The sequence below is a fragment of the Macaca nemestrina genome, chromosome 5, assembly GCF_043159975.1.
Source record: "Macaca nemestrina isolate mMacNem1 chromosome 5, mMacNem.hap1, whole genome shotgun sequence".
In the NCBI taxonomy this organism is placed as follows: Eukaryota; Metazoa; Chordata; class Mammalia; order Primates; family Cercopithecidae; genus Macaca; species Macaca nemestrina.
This window is the reverse complement of record NC_092129.1, coordinates 139,662,597-139,686,794: the sequence shown is the minus strand read 5'-3', so window position 1 is coordinate 139,686,794 and position 24,198 is coordinate 139,662,597. Positions and strand designations below refer to the sequence as shown.

Here is a 24,198-nt window from a genome sequence, read left to right as displayed (position 1 = left end):
GGAGGTGAGGAGGCTTGGGAGCTTTCATATCACAGATGGGAGACAAACAGTTGCATTCTTTTGAGTTTCTGATTGTCTCTCCAGAGGAAGCAATCAGATATGCATTTATCTCAATGGAGGCAGGCAACTCCAGGCTCTCAACTTGAATTAACACTGACATTTTAAAATATCTAGCAAGGACAGGCTGGGCGCGGTGGCTCAAGCCTGTAATCCCAGCACTTTGGGAGGCCAAGACGGGCAGATCATGAGGTCAGGAGATCGAGACCATCCTGCTAACACGGTGAAACCCCGTCTCTACTAAAATACAAAAAAAATTAGCCGGGCGTGGTGGCGGGTGCCTGTGGCGTGAACCCGGGAGGCGGAGCTTGCAGTGAGCTGAGATCCGGCCACTGCACTCCAGCCTGGGTGACAGAGTGAGACTCCATCTCAAAAAAAAAAAAATATCTAGCAAGGACAAACATAAAATTTAGACAAAACCTATGCTGACAAATCTGAAGGCCTTTTAATTTTTATTCCCCCAATAATTTTAAAGCTGGCTAGTTTAGTAAAGTTATACTTAAGTGAACTTGAAAATTATTTAGACATATTTACTTAATTTATGAGTCCGCCTTTTTTTTTTTTTTTTTTTTTTTTTTTGAGACAGGAGTCTTGCTCTCTCACCCAGGCTGGCGTGTAATGGCACGACCTCAGCTCACTGCAACATCTGCCTCCTGAGTTCAAGCGATTCTCCTGCCTCAGCCTCCCGGGTAGTTGGGATTACAAGGGCCCACCACCATGCCTGGCTAATTTTTGTATTTTTAGTAGAGACAGGGTTTCGCCATGTTGATCAGGCTGGTCTGGAACTCCTGAGCTCATGAGCCTCCTGCCTCAGCCTCCCAAAGTGCTGGGATTACAGGTGTGAGCCACCACGTCTGGCCAAGCCCTCTTTTACTTATAAGTCAATTTGGTAGACACAACATATAACAGTAAGTGTATATATAAGTAAATACATCTAGACACGTATACACACACATAAACGAAGATCTGGAACGTTAGCCATGAGATGGCAGTACAAGCTTGACGGTTTTACTTTGCCCTAATGGATAATCCAAGGGAAGGCTGTGAACCAAAATTTCAGGTAAAGCAGTCTTCATGGCAGTTTTATTTTTATTTAATTAATTAATTAATTAATTAATTAGAGTTTTATTATTTTTATTAATTTATTATTAAAATTTATTAATTTTGTATTTTTAGTAGAGACAGGGTTTCTCTATGTTGGTCAGGCTGGTCTTGAACTCCTGACCTCAGGTGATCTGCCCGCCCCAACCTCCTAGTGTTGGGATTACAGGTGTGAGCCACTGTGCCTGGCCAAAGCAGTTTGATTTTATTTTTATTATTATTATTATTTTTTGAGACAGAGTCTTGCTGTGTCACCCAAGCTGGAGGGCAGTGGCATGATCTCGGCTCACTGCAACCTCTACCACCCAGGTTCAAGCGATTCTCCTGACTCAGTCTCCCGAGTAGCTGGGATTACAGGCGCGTGCCATCATGCCAGGCTAATTTTTGTATTTTTAGTAGAGACAGGGTTTCAGCATCTTGGCCAGTCTGGTCTTGAACTCCTGACCTCATGATCCACCCTTCTTGGCCTCCCAAAGTGCTGGACAGTTTGATTTTTAAAGGCTAAACCTCCCCAGGCTCCAAGGAGCACTGGGGCCAAACAGTACCAAAGGAGAGCATCACCCGTTAACGAGGCCACCTGCTTAGAACAGTAGCACAAAAGCCTGGATGCATGCAACACCATCCCACTTTCCCATTAGACAATAAACTTTAGATTCTAAACGATTCGGGGGCCAAGCAGCATAGCAACTGTGAGAGAAAATTCTAAGGAGGGTTTAACACTAGACCTCAAAACCCCTGCCAAGGGCATCCCCTTTGGCAGTTTGAGGTCCCACGGAGCAGGACCAACAGAGTGTCCTCCTGGGGGGTCCAATGTTAGAGTTCTAGGTGTCTCTGGTGTTACTTAGGTGGGCACTGGTGCCACTTTGCATGCGTTCCCTCCAGAGCCTGCTATGAACTTTATAAGAATAGCCATGAAGTGTAGTAAGAGCTGGATGCGGGTGGGCCTTTTTGTTCCTTAGCCAGTAGAGTATGTAAGGGAAGAATTTATCATAAGAAAAGAAGGTTTAAATCCCCTGAAACAGGTGTGAGTTTGCTCCGACCTGCACTGCAGGTAGGAATCAGGTACCAAGTGTGGAAATAATTTAAAAAAAAAAAAAAAGTCCTTACCCCTTCAAGGGCAGGGCGATTATTCCCATTTGTTCCTAGGCCTTCAGGCAATACCGGAGAGTGACCCCAGCCAATTGCCCTCAATTTCCAAGGTGCTACTAGAAAATAGCTGCTGTAAGACTGAAAAAGAGAGGAAAAAAAATGAAAAAGACCCAGATTCCTTAAGCGAACCGGGCAGTGGCAGTTAGGCTTCTCCACATGGAAACCCCTAGTTTCACTGGCCATGGCCAGAAACCTGCAGTTGCAGGCCAGGCGTGGTGGCTCACACCTGTCATCCCAGCACTTTGGGAGGCTGAGGCGGGCGGATCACCAGGTTAGCAGTTCGAGACTGTCCTGACCATCATGGTGAAACCCCATCTCTACTAAAAATACAAAAATTAGCCAGGCGTGATGGCATGCACCTGTAGTCCCAGCTACTCAGGATGCTGAGGCAGGAGAATCGCTGGAATCCGGGAGGCAGAGGTTGCAGTGAGCCGAGATTGTGCCACAGCACTCCAGCCTGGTGACAGGGCGAGACTCCATCTCAAAAAAAAAAAAAAAAAAAAACAAAAAAAACCTACAGTTGCTTCCATGTTTAGGCGCTGCCCACCAAGGGTCCCAAGTTGGAAATGAAGGAGAGAGAGAGAGACAGAGAAAGAAAGAAAGTGTGAGAGCGCCCCTGTAATTGAGCAGAAAGGAAAGGGAGAAAAATGAATCCCAAACTTTTGGGCTTACCTCTTTCCCCTGGCTGGCTCGCCAGAATATGTTAATGATGGAGGGTGTCCAGGTTCTTGGCATCTTGAACAAACAATTGGACAAAATGCACAAACAAAGCAAGAAAAGAATGAAGGATTTCATTGAAAATGAAAGTATACTCAACAGCAAGCGATCATGAGCATAGGGGCTCGAAGGCCGTGTTACAGAGTTTTTGTGAGTTTAAATACCCTCCTCTTGGGGTATGCCCTATGTAAATGAAGAGGATGAAGTAAAGTTACAATTACAAAGTTATTAATGGTGGGTGTACACCTATGGAGAGGATATTTCCCATTATAACTGAAGTGTGAATTGGCCTTATGTTCCCTGCCTCCAGACGCTATTTTCCTGCCTCATGTGAAAGCAGAGGGTTTTTTGTTGTTGTTGTTGTTGTTGAGACGGAGTCTTGCTCTGTCGCCCAGGCTGGAGTGCTGTGCCTGGATCTCAGCTCACTGCAAGCTCCGCCTCCCAGGTTTACGCCATTCTCCTGCCTCAGCCTCCCAAGTAGCTGGGACTACAGGCGCCTGCCACCTCGTCCGGCTAGTTTTTTGTATTTTTTTAGTAGAGACGGGGTTTCACTGTGTTTGCCAGGATGGTCTCGATCTCCTGACCTCGTGATCCGCCCGTCTCGGCCTCCCAAAGTGCTGGGATTACAGGCTTGAGCCACCGCACCCGGCCTTTTTTTTTTTTTTTTTTTTTTGAGAGGGAGTCTTGCTCTGTCACCAGGCTGGAGTGCAGTGGTGCCCTCGGCTCACTGCAACCTCTGCCTTCCCGGGTTCAAGCGATTCTCCTGGCTCAGCCTCCTGAGTAGCTGGGACTACAGGCGCGTGCCACCATGGCCCGGCTAATTTTTTTGTATTTTTAGCAGAGACGGGGTTTCATCGTGTTAGCCAGGACGGTCTTGAACTGCTGACCTCAGGTGATCCACCCACCTTGGCCTCCCAAAGCGCTGGGATTACAGGGGTGAGCCACCGCGCCCGGCCAGCAGAGGGTCTTTAGAAGGGTTCTCAGTGATCCAGAAATTGGAAGCAAGGCCCAACTTACACCTTAGGAAGCTCAGGGAAAAGCCTGATGGTCACCTACAAAACAGAGGCACATTGGCCTCCAGGTGGGCGGGGAGCATTCTTCCAGCCCCGGCTCCGCCCCGGGCTTAGGTGGACAGACCAGCTTTACCTCCAGAGACTCCCCCTGTCTTCCCTGCATCGGCTGGCTAGCCCCACACACTTTGGCTGCACATTCTTTGTTTAGATCTGCTGATGCCTTCCTTCGCTGGGAACGGTCCAGTCCTGCCCGCCTGGCGCTCAGCTCTGTGGATCTGAGGTTTTACTTCCTCTCTTTCCAACTTGGGAGGGGGGGGATGGAGTGGCAATCTCATTGCTCCCTCCTCTCCTGGCCCCTCTCGCCTTCTCCTGGAGACCCAGGTTAAGTGGGCAGAGGATTCCGAGGGTCCTCTCCTGCCGTGGGATTGCACAGAGGGCTGGGTCCGCAGGCTGGCTAAAAGGACCTAGCCCAGGATTGCAAGGCAGTGCCCTCCCCGCAGCTGTACAGCCTCAGGCGTCCGGCGCAAAGCCCAGCAGGGGCGTGTCCGCGCGCTTACCTGCCATTGGCCGGGTGGGGCGGTCGGCTGCCTGAAGTGCCTGTGCTATAAGTGCGGAGCGAGTGACTGCGAAGTCAGGCGCGGCGCAGGATGGTGGACAGCGTGTACCGGACCCGCTCCCTGGGGGTGGCAGCCGAAGGGCTCCCGGACCAGTACGCGGACGGGGAGGCGGCGCGCGTGTGGCAGCTGTACATTGGGAACACCCGCAGCCGCACCGCCGAGTACAAGGCATGGCTGCTCGGGCTGCTGCGACAGCACGGCTGCCAGCGGGTGCTCGACGTGGCTTGTGGCACCGGGTAAGCCCAGGAGGGGGCCGGGGGCGTTGCATGAGATCGGAGTCCGGCTCAGCCTGTACCTTGCGGCCGCAGAACCACAGGACCGGCACGTCGGGGTGGCCTTTGCCAGTCTGGAATGGGTGGGACACCAGGGCCAGGAGCAGGTACCTGCCCGGCAGAACAGGCACTGCGAGTGCCCCCTGAGGCCAAGGGTTGGGGCAGGGGTGCTCAGGGAGAGGCCACTGAGAAGGGAGACTGAGTGTGAGTGAGGGTGTGGGCAGAAAAGTGAGCGTCCTTAAGGCTGTGGAGCCAGGGCCACGGACAGACTCCAAATATTCCTCCTGTGACGGCCTTGGGCAGTGTTAACAGTTAACATAGCTCAACATTTGCATCTGTCAAGCCAGTGCCAGGAGCTTTTGATACATCAGTTTTTCAAACCCTCACAAAGCCCCATGAGGTTAAGCAGTGATACTCTCTCATTTACTACTGGGGAAGTAAGGGCTCAGCAAAGTAAAAGTCCCTCATACAACATCCAGTGAAGAGGAGCTAACAGGCCCGGGTTGGTTAAGGTCTGTCCTGTGCTCTAAACCACCATGTTCTGCTGCCTCTTGTGCACACCTATTTTAACTTAGAGGAGCCTCAGCTTGTCTGTCTCTCAAATGGGAATAACACTATTTACCTCTCAGGATTGCCATGAGAATTACTGCATATTTGTAGAGTGCCTAGCTCTGAAGAGGCGCCTTAAAAAAAAAAAAGTTGTCTCGTGGTGATAGGAAATAGATTTGTGAGGTCAGTGGAGAGGGCCTGGGGAGAGGAGGCAGAGGAATGGACTCTGAGAAGTGGAGACAAAAGTGTCCGGCACAGGGTCTCCTGGCCCTCCCAGGCTCCCCTGACTGCCCCTCTCTGTCTCTCTCCACTGGCCCTGCCCAGGGTGGACTCCATTATGCTGGTGGAAGAGGGCTTCAGCGTGACGAGTGTGGATGCCAGTGACAAGATGCTGAAGTATGCGCTTAAGGAGCGCTGGAACCGGCGGCACGAGCCGGCCTTCGACAAGTGGGGTATGCAGGTCTAGCCAGGCCCCCCCAGCCCAGTCACCAGGAACACTGTTCATTCTGCCTGGGGCTCCTTTAAGTGAGGGTGGGGGTGGAGTGTTGTGTTTTCCTCGGGGAGACAGCAAAATTTCCTCGGGGAGACAGCAAAATTACTGTAATTTCTCTGAAAAGCAAGGCTTAAGCTCCAGAATGAGACACTGGGTGTGAAGAGCTGGTTTTAACTGTGTTTATGGCATCTTGTCCCTCCCCTCAAAGAAAAGCCCATAAGCACAGAGCCCTCCTTCCGAACCAGGGTTCCTCCCCCTAACCGAACGGGGAGTTTTTGTGTCTTAAGAAGAATCCCAGGCAGGACTGCACTTGGTGGAGGTGGCTGCTACTGGTACCATGGTGCCTCCCTGATTCCTCTTTCCCTTCCTGGCCCCCAGTCATTGAAGAAGCCAACTGGATGACTCTGGACAAAGATGTGCCCCAGTCAGCAGAGGGTGGCTTTGATGCTGTCATCTGCCTTGGAAACAGTTTCGCTCACTTGCCAGACTGCAAAGGTGAGAGAGGGTGTGGCCTTGGGCATGGCCCCCCGCCTTGAGCTGTACCCCCTTCCACAGACCTCTGGGCACCTGCTCTGCAAAGCAGACTCTCTGCCTCTCTCTGATTTGGCTCTGGTACCCCTGGGGAGGGGAGAGATGGGAGGGAGACTGGTGCTGGGGGCCCTGAGCAGATGGAGCCTTTCTGCCCCTGCCTGGTGCTCAGGGGACCAGAGTGAGCACCGGCTGGCGCTGAAAAACATTGCAAGCATGGTGCGAGCAGGGGGCCTGCTGGTCATTGATCACCGCAACTACGACCACATCCTCAGCACAGGCTGTGCACCCCCAGGGAAGAATATCTACTATAAGGTGGGGCCCTCTGGGATTGGGGGTGGGGGTGGGGTGGAGGGAGGGTCCAGTGGCCCCAAGGTAGGTTACAGAGGCTAACGCAGCCTGCCCCACCACCTACAGAGTGACTTGACCAAGGACATCACAACATCAGTGCTGATAGTGAACAACAAGGCCCACATGGTGACCCTGGACTATACAGTGCAGGTGCCGGGAGCTGGCCAGGATGGCTCTCCTGGCTTGAGGTACCACTTGGCTCAGTGGGGGTGAGGCAGTAGTTGGGGAAGCTGAGGTCACCAGTCCTCATGGTTGCTGGGGGCTCTGTTACAGTAAGTTCCGGCTCTCCTACTACCCACACTGTCTGGCATCCTTCACGGAGTTGCTCCAAGCAGCCTTCGGGGGCAAGTGCCAGCACAGCGTCCTGGGCGACTTCAAGCCTTACAAGCCAGGCCAAGCCTATGTTCCCTGCTACTTCATCCACGTGCTCAAGAGGACAGACTGAGTGTGGCCTCAGCTCCCACAAGCCTCCACCCAGGCACTGCTAGGCTCTGTCTTGAAGATCGGGACCAGCAGCCCCACACCAGGGCCAGCCTCTAGAGCAGACTACAGCTGGGGTGCAGGGATGTGGGTTCCGCAGATGGAAGGGTAAACAATATAGTCTGTGCCTTTTTCAGTTCCTGCATGCCTTGTGTTTATGTCAGAAGGATCAGACTCCCACGATGCCCAGCCCCCCGCCCACCCCCAGGGCTTACTCCTCCCATAACCCTGCTCTTTCCCACTCCAACCTTTCATGCCACAACACCAGTAGGGTGAGGGACACGTTTTATTTTCAGCCACAGAACTAGCCCTCTTAGGGCCCAATCCCCAGAACCCAAGGACCTGGCCCTCCTCCTGAGCAGATGGGCCTTCCTCTTAAAGCCAGCCTGGAAGGAGGGGCAAGTAGGCAGGAGATATCTCTTGAGCTCTTGCTGCTGTCCCAATGCCACTTTGCACCCCGGGATCTCCTGGAGGGAGGTGGCCTCCAGGTGGGTTGGCAGCAGCCTGAGGAGGAGCCCTTCCCTCCCAGATCTCTCTGTGGGCTATCGAGGTACCTGCAGCCATGCTGAGTGGGGTCCCAGGCCCTGGGGGGCTCCTAGCAGGCAGCAAACTTGTGCTGGATGCGCTTGTACCGGAGCAGCTCCTGTTCACTGACTGATGGTTGCAGCCGGGCGGCAGCCTGCAGCAGGTCCTCCATGGTGAGCATCAGTGCTGAGCTCCCTGGCTCCAGCCCTGGAGATGACAAGGTGGGAGGTGAGGCCAGATTCCCCATCCCGGCTAGGGAACAGAGGCTGTGGTCTATGCCCAGGCAGGGGAGAGCCCTGGGATGGTGCCTTCCTGCTCAGGGTCTCCTAGATGTCAGTGATCTTCCCTCTGAAATCCAGGACTAGGTTTGTCTCCCACTCGTCTTCCTTTCCTTAAACATTTTTTTTTTTTTTTTTTTGTTGAGATGAGGTCTCTCTGTGTTGTCCAGGCTGGCCTCAAACTCCTGGGCTCAAGCGATCCTCCTACCTCAGCTTCTCAAGTAGCTGGGACTCAAGTGCACCCAGCTCCCCAATGGCTTTCTGGTTGACCTCTCAGGCCGGCAAGTGGCTCACCTTCCTCCAGGTCATGAACCCTGCGTTTGAGGGCAGCTGTCATGGCATCAGAGCAGAGAGAGTAGAGGTCCGCACCTGTCAGCTGGGGAGGGCAGCAATCTAGCACGTTTACCAGGCTCACAGATGGCTCTAGCTTGAATCTGTTGTGGGATACGGGAAGAAACAGAGTTGGCATCACCTCCTCCCTCAAAAGCCAGTGCTGACCAGCTCATTCTGCATGTTGCATGCATCCCTTAAGCATCCCAAGGCGCAAGCCCTTGGCAGTCTTCTTTTAACAGGGCATACTTGCGTGTGATGGCACTCAGAACACGTAGCTGGGAGGCCCGGTCCTCATTTGCCCCCACAAACACCAGCTTGTCAAATCTTTAGGGAGATAGGCAGGTATAAGTTTCAGGGAGCCCAGCCATGAGGGGTGGAGGCACAGAATGAAGGTGGAGGTAAGCAGTACAAGGGGACCACCTGCCAGGCCGCAGAAGGGCAGGGTCCAGGAGATCTGGTCTGTTGGTGGCTCCGATCACAAACACATCCTGAGTGCTGTGCAGCCCATCCAGCTCGGCAAGGAGCTGAGACACCACCCTGGAGTGAAGGGAGCAAGGGCAAGAGTCCTTGGTGTCCCCCTTAGACTCTGCCCCTGCCTGTGGTACCTCTCCTTACAGGCAGTCTCATCAGGGCCCTCCACTCAGCTGTGCCCAGTGTGCCCCTCCAGGTAGGCCCCCATTCTCCTCAGTGGCCCCTGCCCAATTTCATGGCCCCTTTCAGCTTCCATTATATTACCTCAGAACTGAAACAGCAGGAACGTCTATCTCTGGACTCTTGAAGACTGCTGTGAGCTTTCTCATATCCTTCCCACCCTGGACCCCCCAGCCTCCATTCCCACTCAGACCAACACCTGTCCATCACTCCTCCAGAATCTCCACTTCGCCCCCGGCTTGGGGCCAAAGAGTCCAGTTCATCAAAGAAGATAATGCATGGAGCTGCAGCCCTGGCCCTGGCAAACACTGAAGAGAGATTGGGGCCCACAGGAGGGTGAAGCTCGACTTGCAGGGGGTTGAAGTTAGGCGAGAGCAGGGAGGGAAACTGGGGTCTGACAATATAGCACTGGCACCCCAGGTACTAGACCCAGCTGGGCAGGAACGTGACTTGTGGAAAGGAGGACTAGGAATGACCATGAGTAGCCTGGCAGTGGGGGTGGCTTGGGGGCCATCAGGATTTGGGAAGCATGGGAAGCCCTGCTCCTCCCTGCTCACTCACCTTCCCGCACGTTCTCCTCACTTTGGCCCACATACATGTTAATGAGCTCTGGCCCCTTCACGCTGAGTGAGAGGATGTAAGAAGGTGAGACCCGTCAGATGCACATACACACAACTGACCTCTCGGGCAGCCCCTCCTGCTCCCCAGCATGCTGCAGCCCCTGATCCACCCGCCATCCCTTCCAGGCCCCCTGGCCACCTGAGGAAGGTAAGACTGCACTCAGTGGCTACTGCCTTGGCCAGGAGGGTCTTGCCGGTGCCAGGGGGCCCATGGAGCAGAAGGCCTGAGCGTCTTAGGCCCAGGCTCAGTAGCTCAGGGTGCTCCAGGGGGAGCTGAATGGTCTCCAGGATCTCCTTCTTCACCTCCTGCAGCCCACCTACATCATGCCAGGACACTGAGGGGATCTAGGAGATGGAAAGTGCATGGTTGGGATATGCTCTTGGAGGGGCTCCTGTCCCACCTCCAAGGACTTGGTCTCCACCTTGGGGGCTCCAACAGCCTGGGAGTGAGCTGTCTGTTGTAGCTCCAGTGCCTGCCCAAAGTCCTCAGCCAGGAGGGGAAAGCCAGCAGCACACAGCTCCCCCTCATCCTCCTCAGTCAAGCCACCTGCCAAACTGCAAAGAAGAACACAGGGAGGCCTCCTCCCCACCAACATCCCATTCCCTTCCTCACCACCCACCCATCTACATCCATTTCCTCTTTCTGCCTTTCCTGAGCCCAACTCCTCTTACCCTAAGTTCTTGATCCTGGTGCAGGCTGCCCGGCTGCTGTGGGTCAGAAGAGCATAGAGATCCCCTACCACAAAGCCCTAGGGAACCACAGGAAAGGCCACATGAGCAGGGCACAGTAGGTAGGAACCTTCAGGGACCATCCCCCAGTAGGAGCAGTTGGAGCAGAGGCCCTCTGTTGATGCCTTAGGTTTTTTTTTTTTTTTTTTTTTTTTTGAGATGGAGTTTTGCTCTTGTTGCTCAGGCTGGAGTGCAGTGGCAAGATCTTGGCTCACCGCAACCTCCACCTGGGTTCAAGTGATTCTCCCATCTCAGTCTCCCAAGTAGCTGGGATAGGCATGCGCCACCACTCCTGGCTAATTTTGTATTTTTAGTAGAGACGGGGTTTCTCCATGTTGGCCAGGCTGGTCTTGAACTCCCAACCTCAGGTGATCCGCCCACCTCGGCCTCCCCCAGTGCTAGGATTACAGGCGTGAGCCACGGCGCCCAGCCTGGGTTTTCTATTCTCACTCACAAGGCAACAGGACTGAGTTCTTGTAACAAAAGCCAGGGACCTCCTAGGGAGGGCCAGTACTCTGCCTTGATACTCACTGCACACCGCCGTGCTAGCTGTGCCAAGTTCACCTCCTGGCCCAGGGGAAGGTGGGCAGTGAGGGCCCGCAGGATGCTGAGCCGCTGCCCCTCTGATAGAGCAGGCACCTCCAGCTCATGAGGAAATGCTGTCTGCACATCAGCAGGCAAGTCTTGGGCCCGGCTTGTGGTGGCCACAACCATGAGGGGAGGGCAGCTGCAGACAGAGGAGTGGGCACTGGGGGTAAGAATGTGGTTGACAGCTCCTGTGGACTGCCTTGTCCCAAAGTCAGCATAGAGTGGCAGGGAAGTGAGGTGGGTGCTAGGATGGGGTAGGGAGATGAGCACCTAACCCAGTTCCTAGATGGGGGAACTGTGTTTCCCCATCACATTGAGGGCAGAGGCTTTTTCTTTAACCAACTGTTCCCCAATAAATGCTAGACCACAGACTCCTCCCTCTGGATCCCTCTAAGACACTGAGCTCAGGGCTATCTAGAGGGCAGCCAAATGGGTGGTAGATGACTGAGAAGTCACTGAGGGGTGAGAGAAGGGAGGAATGAAAGGCTGAAAAGTAGGAGGGCTGTTCCCCCTGCCCGCGTTTTTGTTTTTCTTTTTTTTTTTTAAGACTGAGTCTTGCTCTTGTCGCCCAGGCTGGAGTGCAATGATGCGATTTTGGCTCACTGCAACCTCCACCTCCTGGGCTCAAGCGATTCCCCTGCCTCAGTCTCCCAAGTAGCTTGGATTATAGGCGCCTGCCACCACGCCCTGCTAATTTTTGTATTTTGTGTGTGTGTGTATGAAGGAGTCTCACTCCGTTGCCCAGGCTGAAGTGCAGTGGCGCAATCTCGGCTCACTGCAAGCTCCGCCTCCCAGGTTCACGCCATTCTCCTGCCTCAGCCTCCCAGTAGCTGGGACTACAGGCGCCCGCCATCACGCCCGGCTAAGTTTTTTTTTTGTATTTTTAGTAGAGATGGGGTTTCACCATGTTAGCCAGGCTGGTCTTGATCTCCTGACCGCCCGCCTTGGCCTCCCAAAGTGCTGGGATTACAGGCGTGAGCCACCGCACCTGACTTAATTTTTGTGTTTTTAGTAGAGACGGGGTTTCATCATGTTGGCCAGGTTGGTCTCGAACTTCTGACCTCAGGTGATCCACCCACCTTGGCCTCCCAAAGTGCTGGGATTACAGGCGTGAGCCACCACGTCTGGCCGGCCTCCTCGTTTTGACAGGCCCAGCTCTGTATAAATACCTGTTGAGGGGGTCCTCATCAAGGAGGAGGTGACGCAGCGCAGCCACCACACGGGCATCCTCACCCAGCCCATCACGGTCCCGGCCCAGAAGGTCCACGGCTGTGAGCAACAGCACTGCAGGCCGGCAGCGGCGGGCCCGGGAGAAGATGGCCTGCAGTTTTGTCTCCACAGCCCCACTACTGTCTGCGCAGAGGCTGGAGCAGGGCACCTGGGGAGGGGATCCCAATGGGTCTGTGAGCAAGGGGCAAGCATGACAAAGGCAGGAGAATAAGGGGAGGAGGAGTCAGAAGATGTGAGCCATCTTTTTCTCTGGAGGGCAGGGATGGGGAAGATACTCTGGCCAAGTCCTACGTCTTTTTTACCCTATCCCATTCCCTGGACTGTCCACCACTATCTTGCAACCCCCTTCTTCTTGAAAGTACCTCTCTGCAGCTGAGCATCATGGGACTATGCCTGACCCACTGGGCTGAAGTGTTAGGGTCTGTGAGTAGACAGAGGAGGGAGGGGAGAGGAAGCAGCAGAGAGGGAGAACATGAGCTAGGGAGGGGAAGTAGTTGGGATTCTACTCTCCAGAGACCCTCACCTTCAGTAAATGGAGCCCAAGTTGACTACAGGCAGCAGCAACTACTGTGGTCTTCCCACAGCCCGGGGGCCCCCGTAGAAGGACACTGCTAGTTCCTGTCAGCAGGGCACCCCTGCAACCAGAGAACATTCATCTCCTTCATTTTGCCCAAACTTTAGAGTCCCCAGTAACACAGGGTCCCTTGAATCTATAAAGCAGATACCCTGTTTTTCTCTCCTTGAGCCTCGCCTACCCCAGGCCAGGGCTGTTGCCATGTAATGAGGCTGTGTCTCCCACATCACCTATGGTGCTCTGGCCGAGGCATCCAGCATATCCAACAGCCAAAGACTAATTAATTCCCTTTGGCATTGCTGTGCTGCCAATAAAACCTCAACTGTTATGACTGGTCTGAATGGTATTGAGAGGCATTGTGGTGGCACTGGCGGCAGTTGGGGGTCTGCGTCCACACCTGGGCCACTGATATGGGGAGTTGTGTCCTTTAGGCATTGGCGGGGGGGGGGGCGGTCTGCGTCCACACCTGGGCCACTGATATGGGGAGTTGTGTCCTTCAGGCATTGGCGGGGGGGGGGCGGTCTGCGTCCACGCCTGGGCCACTGATATGGGGAGTTGTGTCCTTCAGGGCCAGGGCAGTAAAGTCCAGGATTGCTAGTGAGCTCCCCAAGGGGAAAGGCAGTTTCAGAAACAGATGCCCCTGCTGGAGATTCTTCCTCCAGAGCCAGTCCTGGAGGACAGAGGTTATCCCAGGAAAGGAGTGTGGGAATTGGCTTACAGAAAGGAGTGGGCTGGTGGCCTGGTCTGGACATCCTGGTTTGAGGAAGGTCCTCCCAATCCCACTCTGTCCAGTTCATTAGGAACTACCCATTTGGCTGCTGCTCCTCCAGGGATGTTCTAGCCAGGCTTTTCTCACACCCTGGGGTGATGACCTCACTCACCCTGGCTGGAGGCGAGGCTTCAGGACAGCACAGAGTTCAGACACCAAGGCCTCCAAGCCTGGAGGAGACAAACTGCTCCAGAGAGTGGATTTCTCTGAAGGAAGCCATGGAACAGGGCTCAGGGTAGAACCCACCTGTGAAAGGTAGGAAAAAGCTTTCATTTCTAAAAATTGTTTCTACCCCCTGTGCTGGTCTACACCCATCCCCGGGGCCTCACCATGTACAAGGAGGTATGGGTGGTGTCGGCCAAGTAGGCGCTGGCTGGCCCATCTGGAGCTTCCCCAGCTGTTTTCTTCACTTTAAAAAACATTTCCCGCCACCTGCAGGAAAAAGGCCCAATGAACCCCAGACGCAGAGTCCAAAAACGCCCCCTCCTCAAGGACAAGGTTTCTCAATCACAGAGGACAAACAAGAGCACAAGTGCGTGTCCTGAGTCATGGTGGGGAAAAGGAATGCAGATGGACTTTCTCCTCTTCCTGACAGACCATACACACCTTGAGGGCAAGAGCTATGCCTGTCCCTCTGCATCCCCCATGACAGCCATGAGAGCTCTGAGGGGGTGTGTTTCTCCAGCCATGTGGCCTGCCCACCCACACCAATGGGAGAAGCCGCTGCTGCACTAAGCAGTGGATCATCTGATTATTTCCACTGGCTTCAGTCTCCCCCTCAAATACACAGCCACCCAGGCCCCAAAAACCCCAGGGGGAAGGGTCCCTTGGCTCTTATTCAATAATCCACAAAATGTCATTGCAGGTAGAGTCCTTAATAATGCCATCTGATGAATAACGGTTCTGTATTCTGGCTGCACACTAGAATTATCTGTGTAACTTTAAAAACTAAATATTTCTCACATATTATGTGATTCCATTCAGTAGAACAGCAGTTGCCATTGGCTAGGAGGGAAGCTATAGGGAATGACTGGTAATGGGTGCAGAGTTTCTTTTTAAGGTGTTGAAAATGTTCTGGGCCGGGCGCGGTGGCTCACGCCTGTAATCCCAGCACTTTGGGAGGCCGAGGCGGGCGGATCACAAGGTCAGGAGATCGAGACCACGGTGAAACCCCGTCTCTACTAAAAATACAAAAAATTAGCCGGGCGCGGTTGTGGGCGCCTGTAGTCCCAGCTACTCAGGAGGCTGAGGCAGGAGAATGGCGTGAACCCGGGAGGCAGAGCTTGCAGTGAGCCGAGATCGCGCCACTGCACTCCAGCCTGGGCAACAGAGTGAGACTCCGTCTCAAAAAAAAAAAAAAAAAAAAAAAGAAAATGTTCTGGAATTAAACAGTGATGTTTGTTGGTTGTACAACGTTATGAATTAAAAAATCGAATTAGGCCGGGCGCGGTGGCTCAAGCCTGTAATCCCAGCACTTTGGGAGGCCGAGACGGGCGGATCACGAGGTCAGGAGATCGAGACCATCCTGGCTAACAGGGTGAAACCCCGTCTCTACTAAAAAAAAGTACAAAAAACTAGCTGGGCGAGGTGGCGAGCGCCTGTAGTCCCAGCTACTCGGGAGGCTGAGCCAGGAGAATGGCGTAAACCCGGGAGGCGGAGCTTGCAGTGAGCAGAGATCCGGCCACCGCACTCCAGCCTGGGTGACAGAGCGAGACTCCGTCTCAAAAAAAAAAAAAAAAAAAATGAATTATATACTTTAAAAGCATGGTATTACGGTGTGTGAATTTTATCTGTTTTTAAAATTAACCTTTCTCCTTCCTTTGTGAAGAAAAAAAGCACAGGCTCTAGCCTCACCCTGATTCTGCTCCAATAGATCTGGGGTGGGGCTTAGGCACCTGTATTTTTTGAAAGCTTCCCCAGCAATTCTGATGCAAAACCAGGGCTGTGCAGTCGTTGGCGAGTATCATAGTGAGTTAGGGTTATTCAACCTACTAACAGGGAAGAGGATGGGTAGCAGGAATAGCTACTAACCCAATTTTCCAGATAAAGAAATGATGAACTACTTCCCTCTTTAATCCTCGGGCAGCAAGGCAACGACAGAGCCAGGCTATAACCTAGTCCTCTTTAAGATCCAATCAGGCTGCAAATTCCTCTGCTCACACTGCCCCACAGTCTCCAAGCTGCTCTCTCTAGCAGCAAAGGGGTGTGAGAGTACAGCAAGGTGGAGAGGGAAGCATACCAGGTTAGTATTATGAAACTCTTCTAAGTACTATAGTAAACCTAGAACATCAGGAAGCCTGAATCTGCCTATAATTAATTATAAATAGATGACAGTGGGCCTCTAACCTAGGATCTCGATCAAGTTCAACAGCTGAGTCATAGTGTGTATGACTCAACATGGAAGCCCTGCATAGGAATGAGATGGGGGACAGCACTGTGGCGTAGGGAGATACTACCTTCCTCAGTGGAGGGTGGTTGGACCACCTCAGTGAATAGAAAGGCCAGAGCTCTGGACCCTATGTGGACACTGCTAAGGAACACTGGGCTGTGCTCCAGCCAGCCAGATAGGTGATAGTGGAGCTGGCTCCCATGCAGCCTGGTTTGGGGAAGTGGAGCACCAGGGACAGGATGGAGAGGCTACACCACCAACAGTGGAATTCCTTTACAGGGCTCACAGGAACTTCTGCAGGGCTTCCCTTCTCAAGCCCAGTGCAGCTTAAAATGCTCACCTGCATCTGTCCTTGGACCCATTGGTTTCCTTGCTTTCCTTGCGGGGGAAAGAACTATGTGCTCAGCACTCAGGAGGAAAGCAGGGTTCTACAGAGTTGAGACAATAGAGAACTGGCTTGCCAGCCTGTCTCATGAGGTTCTAGTGTCTATTTTCCTTTGAAAGTACAAAGAGTGGGCATTCTGTAGTTTTCCTACTGAAAGCTAGCTCAAAGACGTTTGCTAAATTTAAGACAGGAGATAGGGGTGGGAAGTGACTGCTAAGTGCCAGCCTGGCATTTTCCACCAGACTCGTTGTGTACTTAATCTGGAAAACCTTGAAGAGGTGACATGGAACCTAAATGGGGTTACACGGGGCACCACCACCCTGAGATTGGGGGTACTGAGCAGTGGCCAGAACCAAGCACTGGATATTGACCAGGGATGAATCAGGCACTCCAGACAAGGACTCTCTCTCCTGGCAGCAGACCCAGGCTGGCTATGCCACAGACCTTGGACATGAAGGCTGTTATGCATGGGTTAGTGCATCTATCAGTTGTGCTCTCCTTCTAGTAAATTGCTACAGGAAATGAGTTCAGAATACAGGGAATGCTGGGATACAGGGCTACACATTTTCCTCCCTATGCATAAGGCTAAAGCAGTGTCTCAATTCTTTGCCTCAACATTTTACATGGAACCTCTGTGGTCAGAGTCAACAGCAGGAGAAAAGCTGGATTCCTTATTTTGGGTTCTTGGCTCGGTTATGCTCTATTTCTCATTCTCTGTTGATAGCAAAGGGTAGCCCTCTCAAAAACAATAGAAATCCCTCTTTCCCGTTTTCAGAGATAGGATTGAGAAGTAGCTTGTGCACACTCCATAGTTAAGGCAGAAATCAGAGCCTGTATATCCTTATGTTGAGATATGGATGGTATGGCCCAAGTCTTGGTCCAAACAACACCAAGGCTGAGAATGGAAAGGAAGGAATCCCTTTTTGGTCTAGGCCATTAAATTCTTCTTTAAAATAAATAAATAAATAAATAAATAAATAAATAAATAAATAAGATGGTCTTGCTGTGTTACCCAGGCTGGAGTTCAGTGACGCGATCTGGGCTCACTGCAACCTCCGCCTCCCAGGTTCAAGTGATTCTCCCGCCTCAGCCTCCTGAGTAGCCGGGATTACAGATGTCCACCATCACACCCAGCTAATTTTTGTATTTTTAGTAGGGACAGGGTTTCACCATGTTGGCCAGGCTGGTCTTGAACTCCTGACCTCAAGTGATCTGCCCACCTCAGCATCCCAAAGTGCTGGGATTACAGGTGTGAGCCACCACGCCTGGCCTAAACTCTTCTTAGTGCTTTGCTTTACATAGGGTCACCAGTCAGTTTGAGGATAAACACCTCCCAAAGCCATAAGTGAGGGTTCTTTTTGTTTGGTTGTTTTTTGAGACAGTGTCTAGCTATATTGCCCAGCCTCCCGAGTAGCTGGGATTACAAGTATGCGCCACCATGCCTGACCGGTTCTTAACCTTTCTTTTTTTTTTTTTTTTTTTTTGAGACGGAGTCTCGCTCTGCCGCCCAGGCTGGAGTGCAGTGGCGCGATCTCGGCTCACTGCAAGCTCCGCCTCCCGGGTTCACGCCATTCTCCCGCCTCAGCCTCCCGAGTAGCTGGGACTACAGGCGCCCACAACTGCGCCCGGCTAATTTTTTGTATTTTTAGTAGAGACGGGGTTTCACCGTGGTCTCGATCTCCTGACCTTGTGATCCGCCCGCCTCGGCCTCCCAAAGTGCTGGGATTACAGGCGTGAGCCACCGCGCCCGGCCGGTTCTTAACCTTTCTTCAGTCATACACTTGTTTGGGAACTGAAGGACTGGTGAATTTTCTCTCCAAAAAAATGTACACAGACTTGGGGTGAGTTGCGCACAACTGTAATCTCAGCACTTTGGGAGGCCAAGGCAGGCAGATCACTCGAGCTCAAGAGTGCGAGACCAGCCTGGGCAACATGGCAAAACCCTATCTCTACTAAAAATACAAAAACCAATAGCTGGTCGTGATAATGCGAACCTGTAGTCCCAGCTACTATGGCAGGGGCAGTGCTGAGGTGGGAGAATCACTTGAGCCATGGAGGTAGAGGCTGCAGTGAGCTGTGTTTGCACCACTAAACTCCAGCCTGGGTGACAGAGCAAGATCCTGTTACACACACACACACATACACACAATACATGACAACAAAATCCTCTTGGGCACAAATTACACGATTTGCAGGGAAGGGACTGTAGAACCCATGCAACCAGGTTACAAATCCCAGCTATAGGACAGAAGGCAGCTGCATACCTGGGCAGTTTCTCTGGACTTCCTTCCAGGATCTCTACTTGCCCAATTGTTGGCACACACAGAACATCCCCTTCCTGGACTACCCTGCAACACAGCAGTGGCCCTGGTCAGGTCACAATGGGAGTAATGAGCATGTGTTCATTACCACAAGCCCACCCCCAACATGTAGACTACTTCCACCCAGAGATCTACTGCCCACCCCACGCAGTTCTCCAAGGAACAAGTCAGACTTAGGATGAGCTAGGGGAAATGGTGGAGAGACTAGAAAGGGGGATCAGAGACAGATGAGAGGCAGAGCAGGATCCTGGCTCTTTTGGAGCCCTCTTTGATCAAAGGTGTCTCTGTTTGGAATGTCCAAATTAACCTCATGGTTCAGATTTCTCTTCTGTGGTCTCCCTGATATACCAAGAGGCACCTACCACAATCTGTCTAAAATGTGGCTTCTTTTTTTTTTTTTTTTTGAGATGGAGTCTCACTCTGTTACCCAGGCTGGAGTGCAGTGGCGCGATCTCGGCTCACTGCAAGCTCTGCCTACTGGGTTCACGCCATTCTCCTGCCTCAGCCTCCTGAGTAGCTGGGACTACAGGCGCCCGCCACCATGCCCCGCTAATTTTAGTTTTGTATTTTTAGTAGAGATGGGGTTTGGTCTCTACTAAACCCCAGGATGGTCTCAGTCTCCTGACCTCATGATCCGCCCGCCTCGGCCTCCCAAAGTGCCGGGATTACAGGCGTAAGCCATAGTGCCCGGCCACAAATGTGGCTTTTTTTAACCAGGGCCTCTGGGGTACCTGATTCTAAGGCATGGGATAGGAGGAATGTGATGAGGGTGAGATGCTATCCTCCTTAAAGGGTTAGGTAGCTAACCTGGGTATCTGAAAGTGCCGGTAAAGAACACCGTCATAATTTCCATTAGTGCTGTAGTGGGGAGAAGACACAATTTCGATGTATAACTCTCTGGCAAATGGAGGCCCAGGCAGCAATGAGCAGCTTCCTTTGTCTTCAGGGGCGATGGAGCCTTCCAAATACCTCTATTAGAGAAATAACCGCCACATTATAACCTTCTCCTAAGGAGGCAGGCTCTAACCTGTCTCTTAGCAGCCAACATGTCTATTTCCATCCTGTCTTTCCCATAACCACAAGGCTTGTGGAAGGTGGCACCTGAGGTAGCAGACCTGAAAACCTCTCCCTCTAATGGGTACCAGAAAGAGAATGTCACCTCCTATCCCCACTCTGGCTCCAAAAAATTTTCTCGGTCAAGATAACCTTTCTGTGACACCTTTAACTTGGCCCAGAGCCTGTGAAATGGTAAAGACAGGCCGGGCGAGGTGGCTCAAGCCTGTAATCCCAGCACGTTGGGAGGCCGAGACGGGCGGATCACGAGGTCAGGAGATCGAGACCATCCTGGCTAACACAGTGAAACCCCGTCTCTACTAAAAATACAAAAACTTAGCCGGGCGAGGTGGCAGGCGCCTGTAGTCCCAGCTACTCGGGAGGCTGAGGCAGGAGAATGGCGTGAACCCGGGAGGCGGAGCTTGCAGTGAGCTGAGATCCGGCCACTGCACTCCAGCCTGGGTGACAGAGCGAGACTCCGTCTCAAAAAAAAAAAAAAAAAAAAAAGAAATGGTAAAGACATTTATTCCCACAAGACCTATGAGTGACACCAGGCACCCACTGGGATTAACATTAAGTGGTCATTAGTGGGGAACCTCTGAATTCAGGCTGTGGGAAAAGCTGAAAGTGTTGTTTCAGTGGTTGGTTGGTTCAATGAGCTCTACTCTTGAGTACTCCAGTAGTTTTTCCTCCATTCAGGAGGAAACCTACATCCACTCCCTTTCACATGTATCTTATATCTCTACCTGACATCCCATAGTATTAACTGGCTGCTCTAGTATTGCCCAGTAGAACTCTCTACAATGGAATGGTCTATATCTGCATGTGCTATTGAGCACTTGAAATGTGGCTAAAAAGATAAAACAAAACAAAACAAACAAACAAAAACAAAGAAATGTAGCTAAAGCAACTAAAAAACTGGATTTTAGTTTTGTTTTTTCTCTTTTTTTTGAGACTTTTGCTTTGTTGCCCATGATGAAGTGCAGTGGCACAGTCTTGGCTCACTGCAACCTCTGCCTCCTGGGTTCAAATGATTCTCCTTGTGCCTCAGCCTCCTGAGTAGCTGGGACTATAGGCGTGCATACCACCATGCCGGGCTAAATTTTGTGGGTTTTTTTTGTTTTTTGAAACGGAGTCTTGCTTGTCATCCAGGCTGGAGTGCAGCGGCACGATCTCGGCTCACTGCAACCTCCACCTCCCGGGTTCAAGGGATTCTCCTGCCTCAGCCTCCCGAGTAGCTGGGACTACAGGCATGTGCCACCACACTCGGCTAATTTTTTTTTTGTATTTTTAGTAGAGACGGGGTTTCACCGTGTTAGCCAGGATGGTCTCGATCTCCTGACCTTGTGATCTACCCTCCTCGGCCTCCCAAAGTGCTGGGATTTAATTTTTGTATTTTTTTAAATAGAGATAGGTTTCGCCATGTTGGCCAAGCTTACTTTATTTAGTTTTAGCTAATTTAAATTTAAAAAGCCACAAAGTGGCTGGTGGCTTCCATATTGGACAGCACCATCTAAACCATATATCTAGGTCCTTAATTGAACACTACTGTATTTGTCCCCCTAAACTCAACTTTTTTTCTTTTTTTGAGACAGAGTCTTGCTCTGTCACCCAGGCTGGAGTGCAGTGGTGTGATCTGGGTTCGCTGCAGCCGCCACCTCCCAGGTTCAAGCAATTCTCCTGTTTCAGCCTCCCCAGTAGTTGGGTTTACTGGTGTGCACCACCATACTGGGCTGATTTTTGTATTTTTAGTAGAGACAAGGTTTCACCATGTTGGCCAGGCTGGTCTGGAACTCCTGACCTCAAGTGATCTGCCTGGCTCAGCCTCCCAAAGTGCTAGGATTACAGGCATGAGCCACTGTGCCTGGCCTTCTTTTTTTTCCACACAATGAAGGTTTATTTTTTTGTCACTCTTATGTCTGTTATGGTGAACTGGTGCCTCCTTACTCAGTAACCTATGAAAATGGAACAACTATTATCTGTTCTACAACTTTCTTCCTGAAGTAAAGGCAGAAACCAAAAACTTCCCTTGGATGTATTTAATAAAATATTAAAATTAAATACCAGGCACCAAAGATAATAAAGACTCCTTTCCTTCAGGGTATTTACAATATATAATTGGGGATTAGACAGATTATGTAATCATAACAAGATAGAATAAAATAAATGCCATAAAAAAGATAGAAAATGCTATAGGAGGAAGTGCTAAATTTGTGACTGTGAGATCATGAAAGGCTTTGTGACAAAGGTGTCATCTTCAGATGGCTCTTGAGGGAAAGAAGGGTAGGATTTTAACAGATGAGGCTGGAATAATAGGAAACAATTTGAAGTCAAGGATAAGCATGAGCAAAAGCAGAGACATCATTCTCCATATTATAAAGCACAATACCTAATACATTGTAGCAATTCAATAAACTAATAAGATTGAGTAGATTAACATACACACCTGAAACCTCACTTTTTTTAAAATTTTGATGCAGAATTTTCGCTCTGTCGTCCAGGCTGGAGTGCAGTGGTGTGATCTGGGCTCACTGCAACCTCCGCCTCCCAGATTCAAACAATTCTCCTGCCTCAGCCTCCCAAGTAGCTGGGATTACAGGCATGCACCACCACACCCAAACCTCACCTTTCACCTGAATGAATGAAAGCCTTTCGTATGCCCCACTACATTATGGAGGCTTATGATATTTTGATTATAGAAAATGCATAAACAGGCCTGGTGCGGTGGCTCACACCTGTAATCCCAACACTTCTGAGTGGATCACCTGAGGTCAGGAGTTCCAGACCAGCCTGACCAATACGGTAAAACCCCGTCTCTACTAAAACTTACAAAAATTAGCTGGCGTCGTGGCGCGAGCCAGTAGTCCCAGCTACTCGGGAGGCTGAGGCAGGAGAATCGCTTGAACCCGGGAGGCGGAGGTTGCAGTGAGCCGAGATCACGTCACTGCACTCCAGCCTGGGCGACAGAGCAAGACTCCATCTCAAAAAAAAGAAAGAAAAGAAAGAAAGAAAAAGAAAATAGATAAATGAGGCTAAGAAACATTATTATTATTATTTTTGAGACGGAGTTTCACTCTTATTGCCCAGGCTGGAGTGCAATGGTGCGATCTCGGCTCACCGCAAGCTCTGCCTCCCGGGTTCAAGTGATTCTCCTGCCTCAGCCTCCCGAGTAGCTGGGATTAGACGCATGCGCCACCACGCCCGGCTAATTATATATTTTTTATAGAGACAGGGTTTCTCCATGTTGGTCAGGCTGGTCTCGAACTCCTGACCTCAAGTGATCCGCTGGCCTCGGCCTTCCAAAGTGCTGGGATTACAGGCGTGAGCCACCGCGCATGGCTAGAAACATTATGTTCAAAGTCCGGGATAATATGGAGCACGAGTCCTAAATGCTACGGCTCTAGTCTTCCAATTCACCTAAGACACAGAAGAGGGTATAAGGGAGAGGAAGCACTCTTGACCTCAGTCCTTTATCCTACCTGAATTCTGAGCTCTCCCACTTCCAGGGGGTCACAGCCAAGATTAAAAGCCAAAGTGGCAGGGACGAGCGCCAGTCCGTCAGCGAGGGGCTCTCCCAGCTGCCCAGAGCCGGGTCCCAGTCTATCAGAGAGGTCCCAGCGAGGTTCTAGGACCTGCACCCTGGCCAAATGCGGCCGTGAAGTGTTCGATGACTCTCCGGCCCGGGCCACCCACACCCATTCGCCCTGGAAGAGGCCAAGGCCACGGAGACAGCTCCGGCTCACCCCTAGTGAATCTCCAGTCCCTCCCAGAACTCCCTGGAGTCGCCGGACTGTGCCAGAAACCGCAAAGGAGGACACCACGGGCGGGGGTGGGGGCCGACTGCTGTCCCCAGACTCTGGGCACAGTCTGGCCCGCCCGCGGAGCTCAGTCACAGCCAGCCGAGTCCCTGGGCCTAGCAGCCCTTGCAACGCCGGCCGCGTCTCCAGCACCCGCGGTCCGGGCACTGGGAGGGTCTCTCCGCGCCTCACGAGCAGCGGCCCGACTCGTGGTCCGAGCCCAGGCCCCAGTGAGGTGCCAAGCAGTGCCCAGCCTAGCGCCGGGGGCCGCCGCACCGGCCGCGCCCGCACCCAGGCCCCGGAGCCCAGTGCCAGGAGCCGCAGCAGCGCGCGGCTAACCAGGAGCTGCGGGGGCCCGGGACCCTGCTCTTCGGTGCCCGCGCCCGGCCCCTCCAGGGCTGCCACCAGCAGCGCCGGCCCTGCCGGGCTCTCCCCTGCAGGCCTCAGGGCCAGCACCAGGCCCAGCCCCGCCGCCGGCCACGGGCCCCCGGGCGGCAGCAGCACTGCCAACGGGGGTGTCTCGGTCGGAAAGGGCTCCAGGACCCGCAAGACAGCCAGCGCCATGGTGACAGGAGACCAACGAGGAGGGTGAAAGAGCGCGGTTTCCGGAGCCAGCGAGCTAGACCACT

At 52.3% G+C, this 24,198-nt stretch overlaps 2 protein-coding genes across 7 annotated transcripts; one reads left to right on the top strand and one right to left on the bottom strand.

Moving 5' to 3' along the window:
- Positions 1–1,154: 1,154 nt before the first annotated feature.
- On the bottom strand, positions 1,155–24,179 carry LOC105489584 (peroxisomal biogenesis factor 6). Of its 6 annotated transcripts, XR_011623713.1 has the most exons (19): positions 23,252–24,178; positions 19,527–19,690; positions 18,663–18,746; positions 13,954–14,056; positions 13,737–13,870; positions 12,805–12,916; positions 12,221–12,429; positions 10,995–11,190; positions 10,407–10,483; positions 10,157–10,289; positions 9,874–10,079; positions 9,676–9,737; positions 9,314–9,422; positions 8,884–9,000; positions 8,710–8,787; positions 8,425–8,564; positions 7,882–8,059; positions 4,595–5,000; positions 1,155–3,042 (listed from the first exon to the last, which is right to left on the bottom strand). XR_011623713.1 is itself a non-coding variant. In XM_011754485.3 (18 exons), the coding sequence occupies exons 1-17, from the start codon at positions 24,131–24,133 to the stop codon at positions 7,923–7,925; spliced, it is 2,943 nt and encodes a 980-aa protein (XP_011752787.1). In that variant the 5' UTR covers positions 24,134–24,178; the 3' UTR covers positions 6,321–6,455; positions 7,882–7,922. The 6 variants fall into 6 exon arrangements, 5 of the variants coding, with proteins under 5 accessions (XP_011752787.1, XP_011752786.1, XP_011752785.1 ...); XM_011754485.3 differs by lacking the exons at positions 1,155–3,042; positions 4,595–5,000 and adding an exon at positions 6,321–6,455; XM_011754484.3 differs by lacking the exons at positions 1,155–3,042; positions 4,595–5,000 and adding an exon at positions 7,596–7,794 and having other exon boundaries at positions 23,252–24,177.
- LOC105489583 (glycine N-methyltransferase) lies at positions 4,685–7,466 on the top strand. The gene is made up of 6 exons (XM_011754482.2): positions 4,685–4,890; positions 5,800–5,927; positions 6,347–6,463; positions 6,669–6,811; positions 6,914–7,035; positions 7,121–7,466. The coding sequence occupies exons 1-6, from the start codon at positions 4,685–4,687 to the stop codon at positions 7,290–7,292; spliced, it is 888 nt and encodes a 295-aa protein (XP_011752784.1). The 3' UTR covers positions 7,293–7,466.
- Positions 24,180–24,198: the final 19 nt, after the last annotated feature.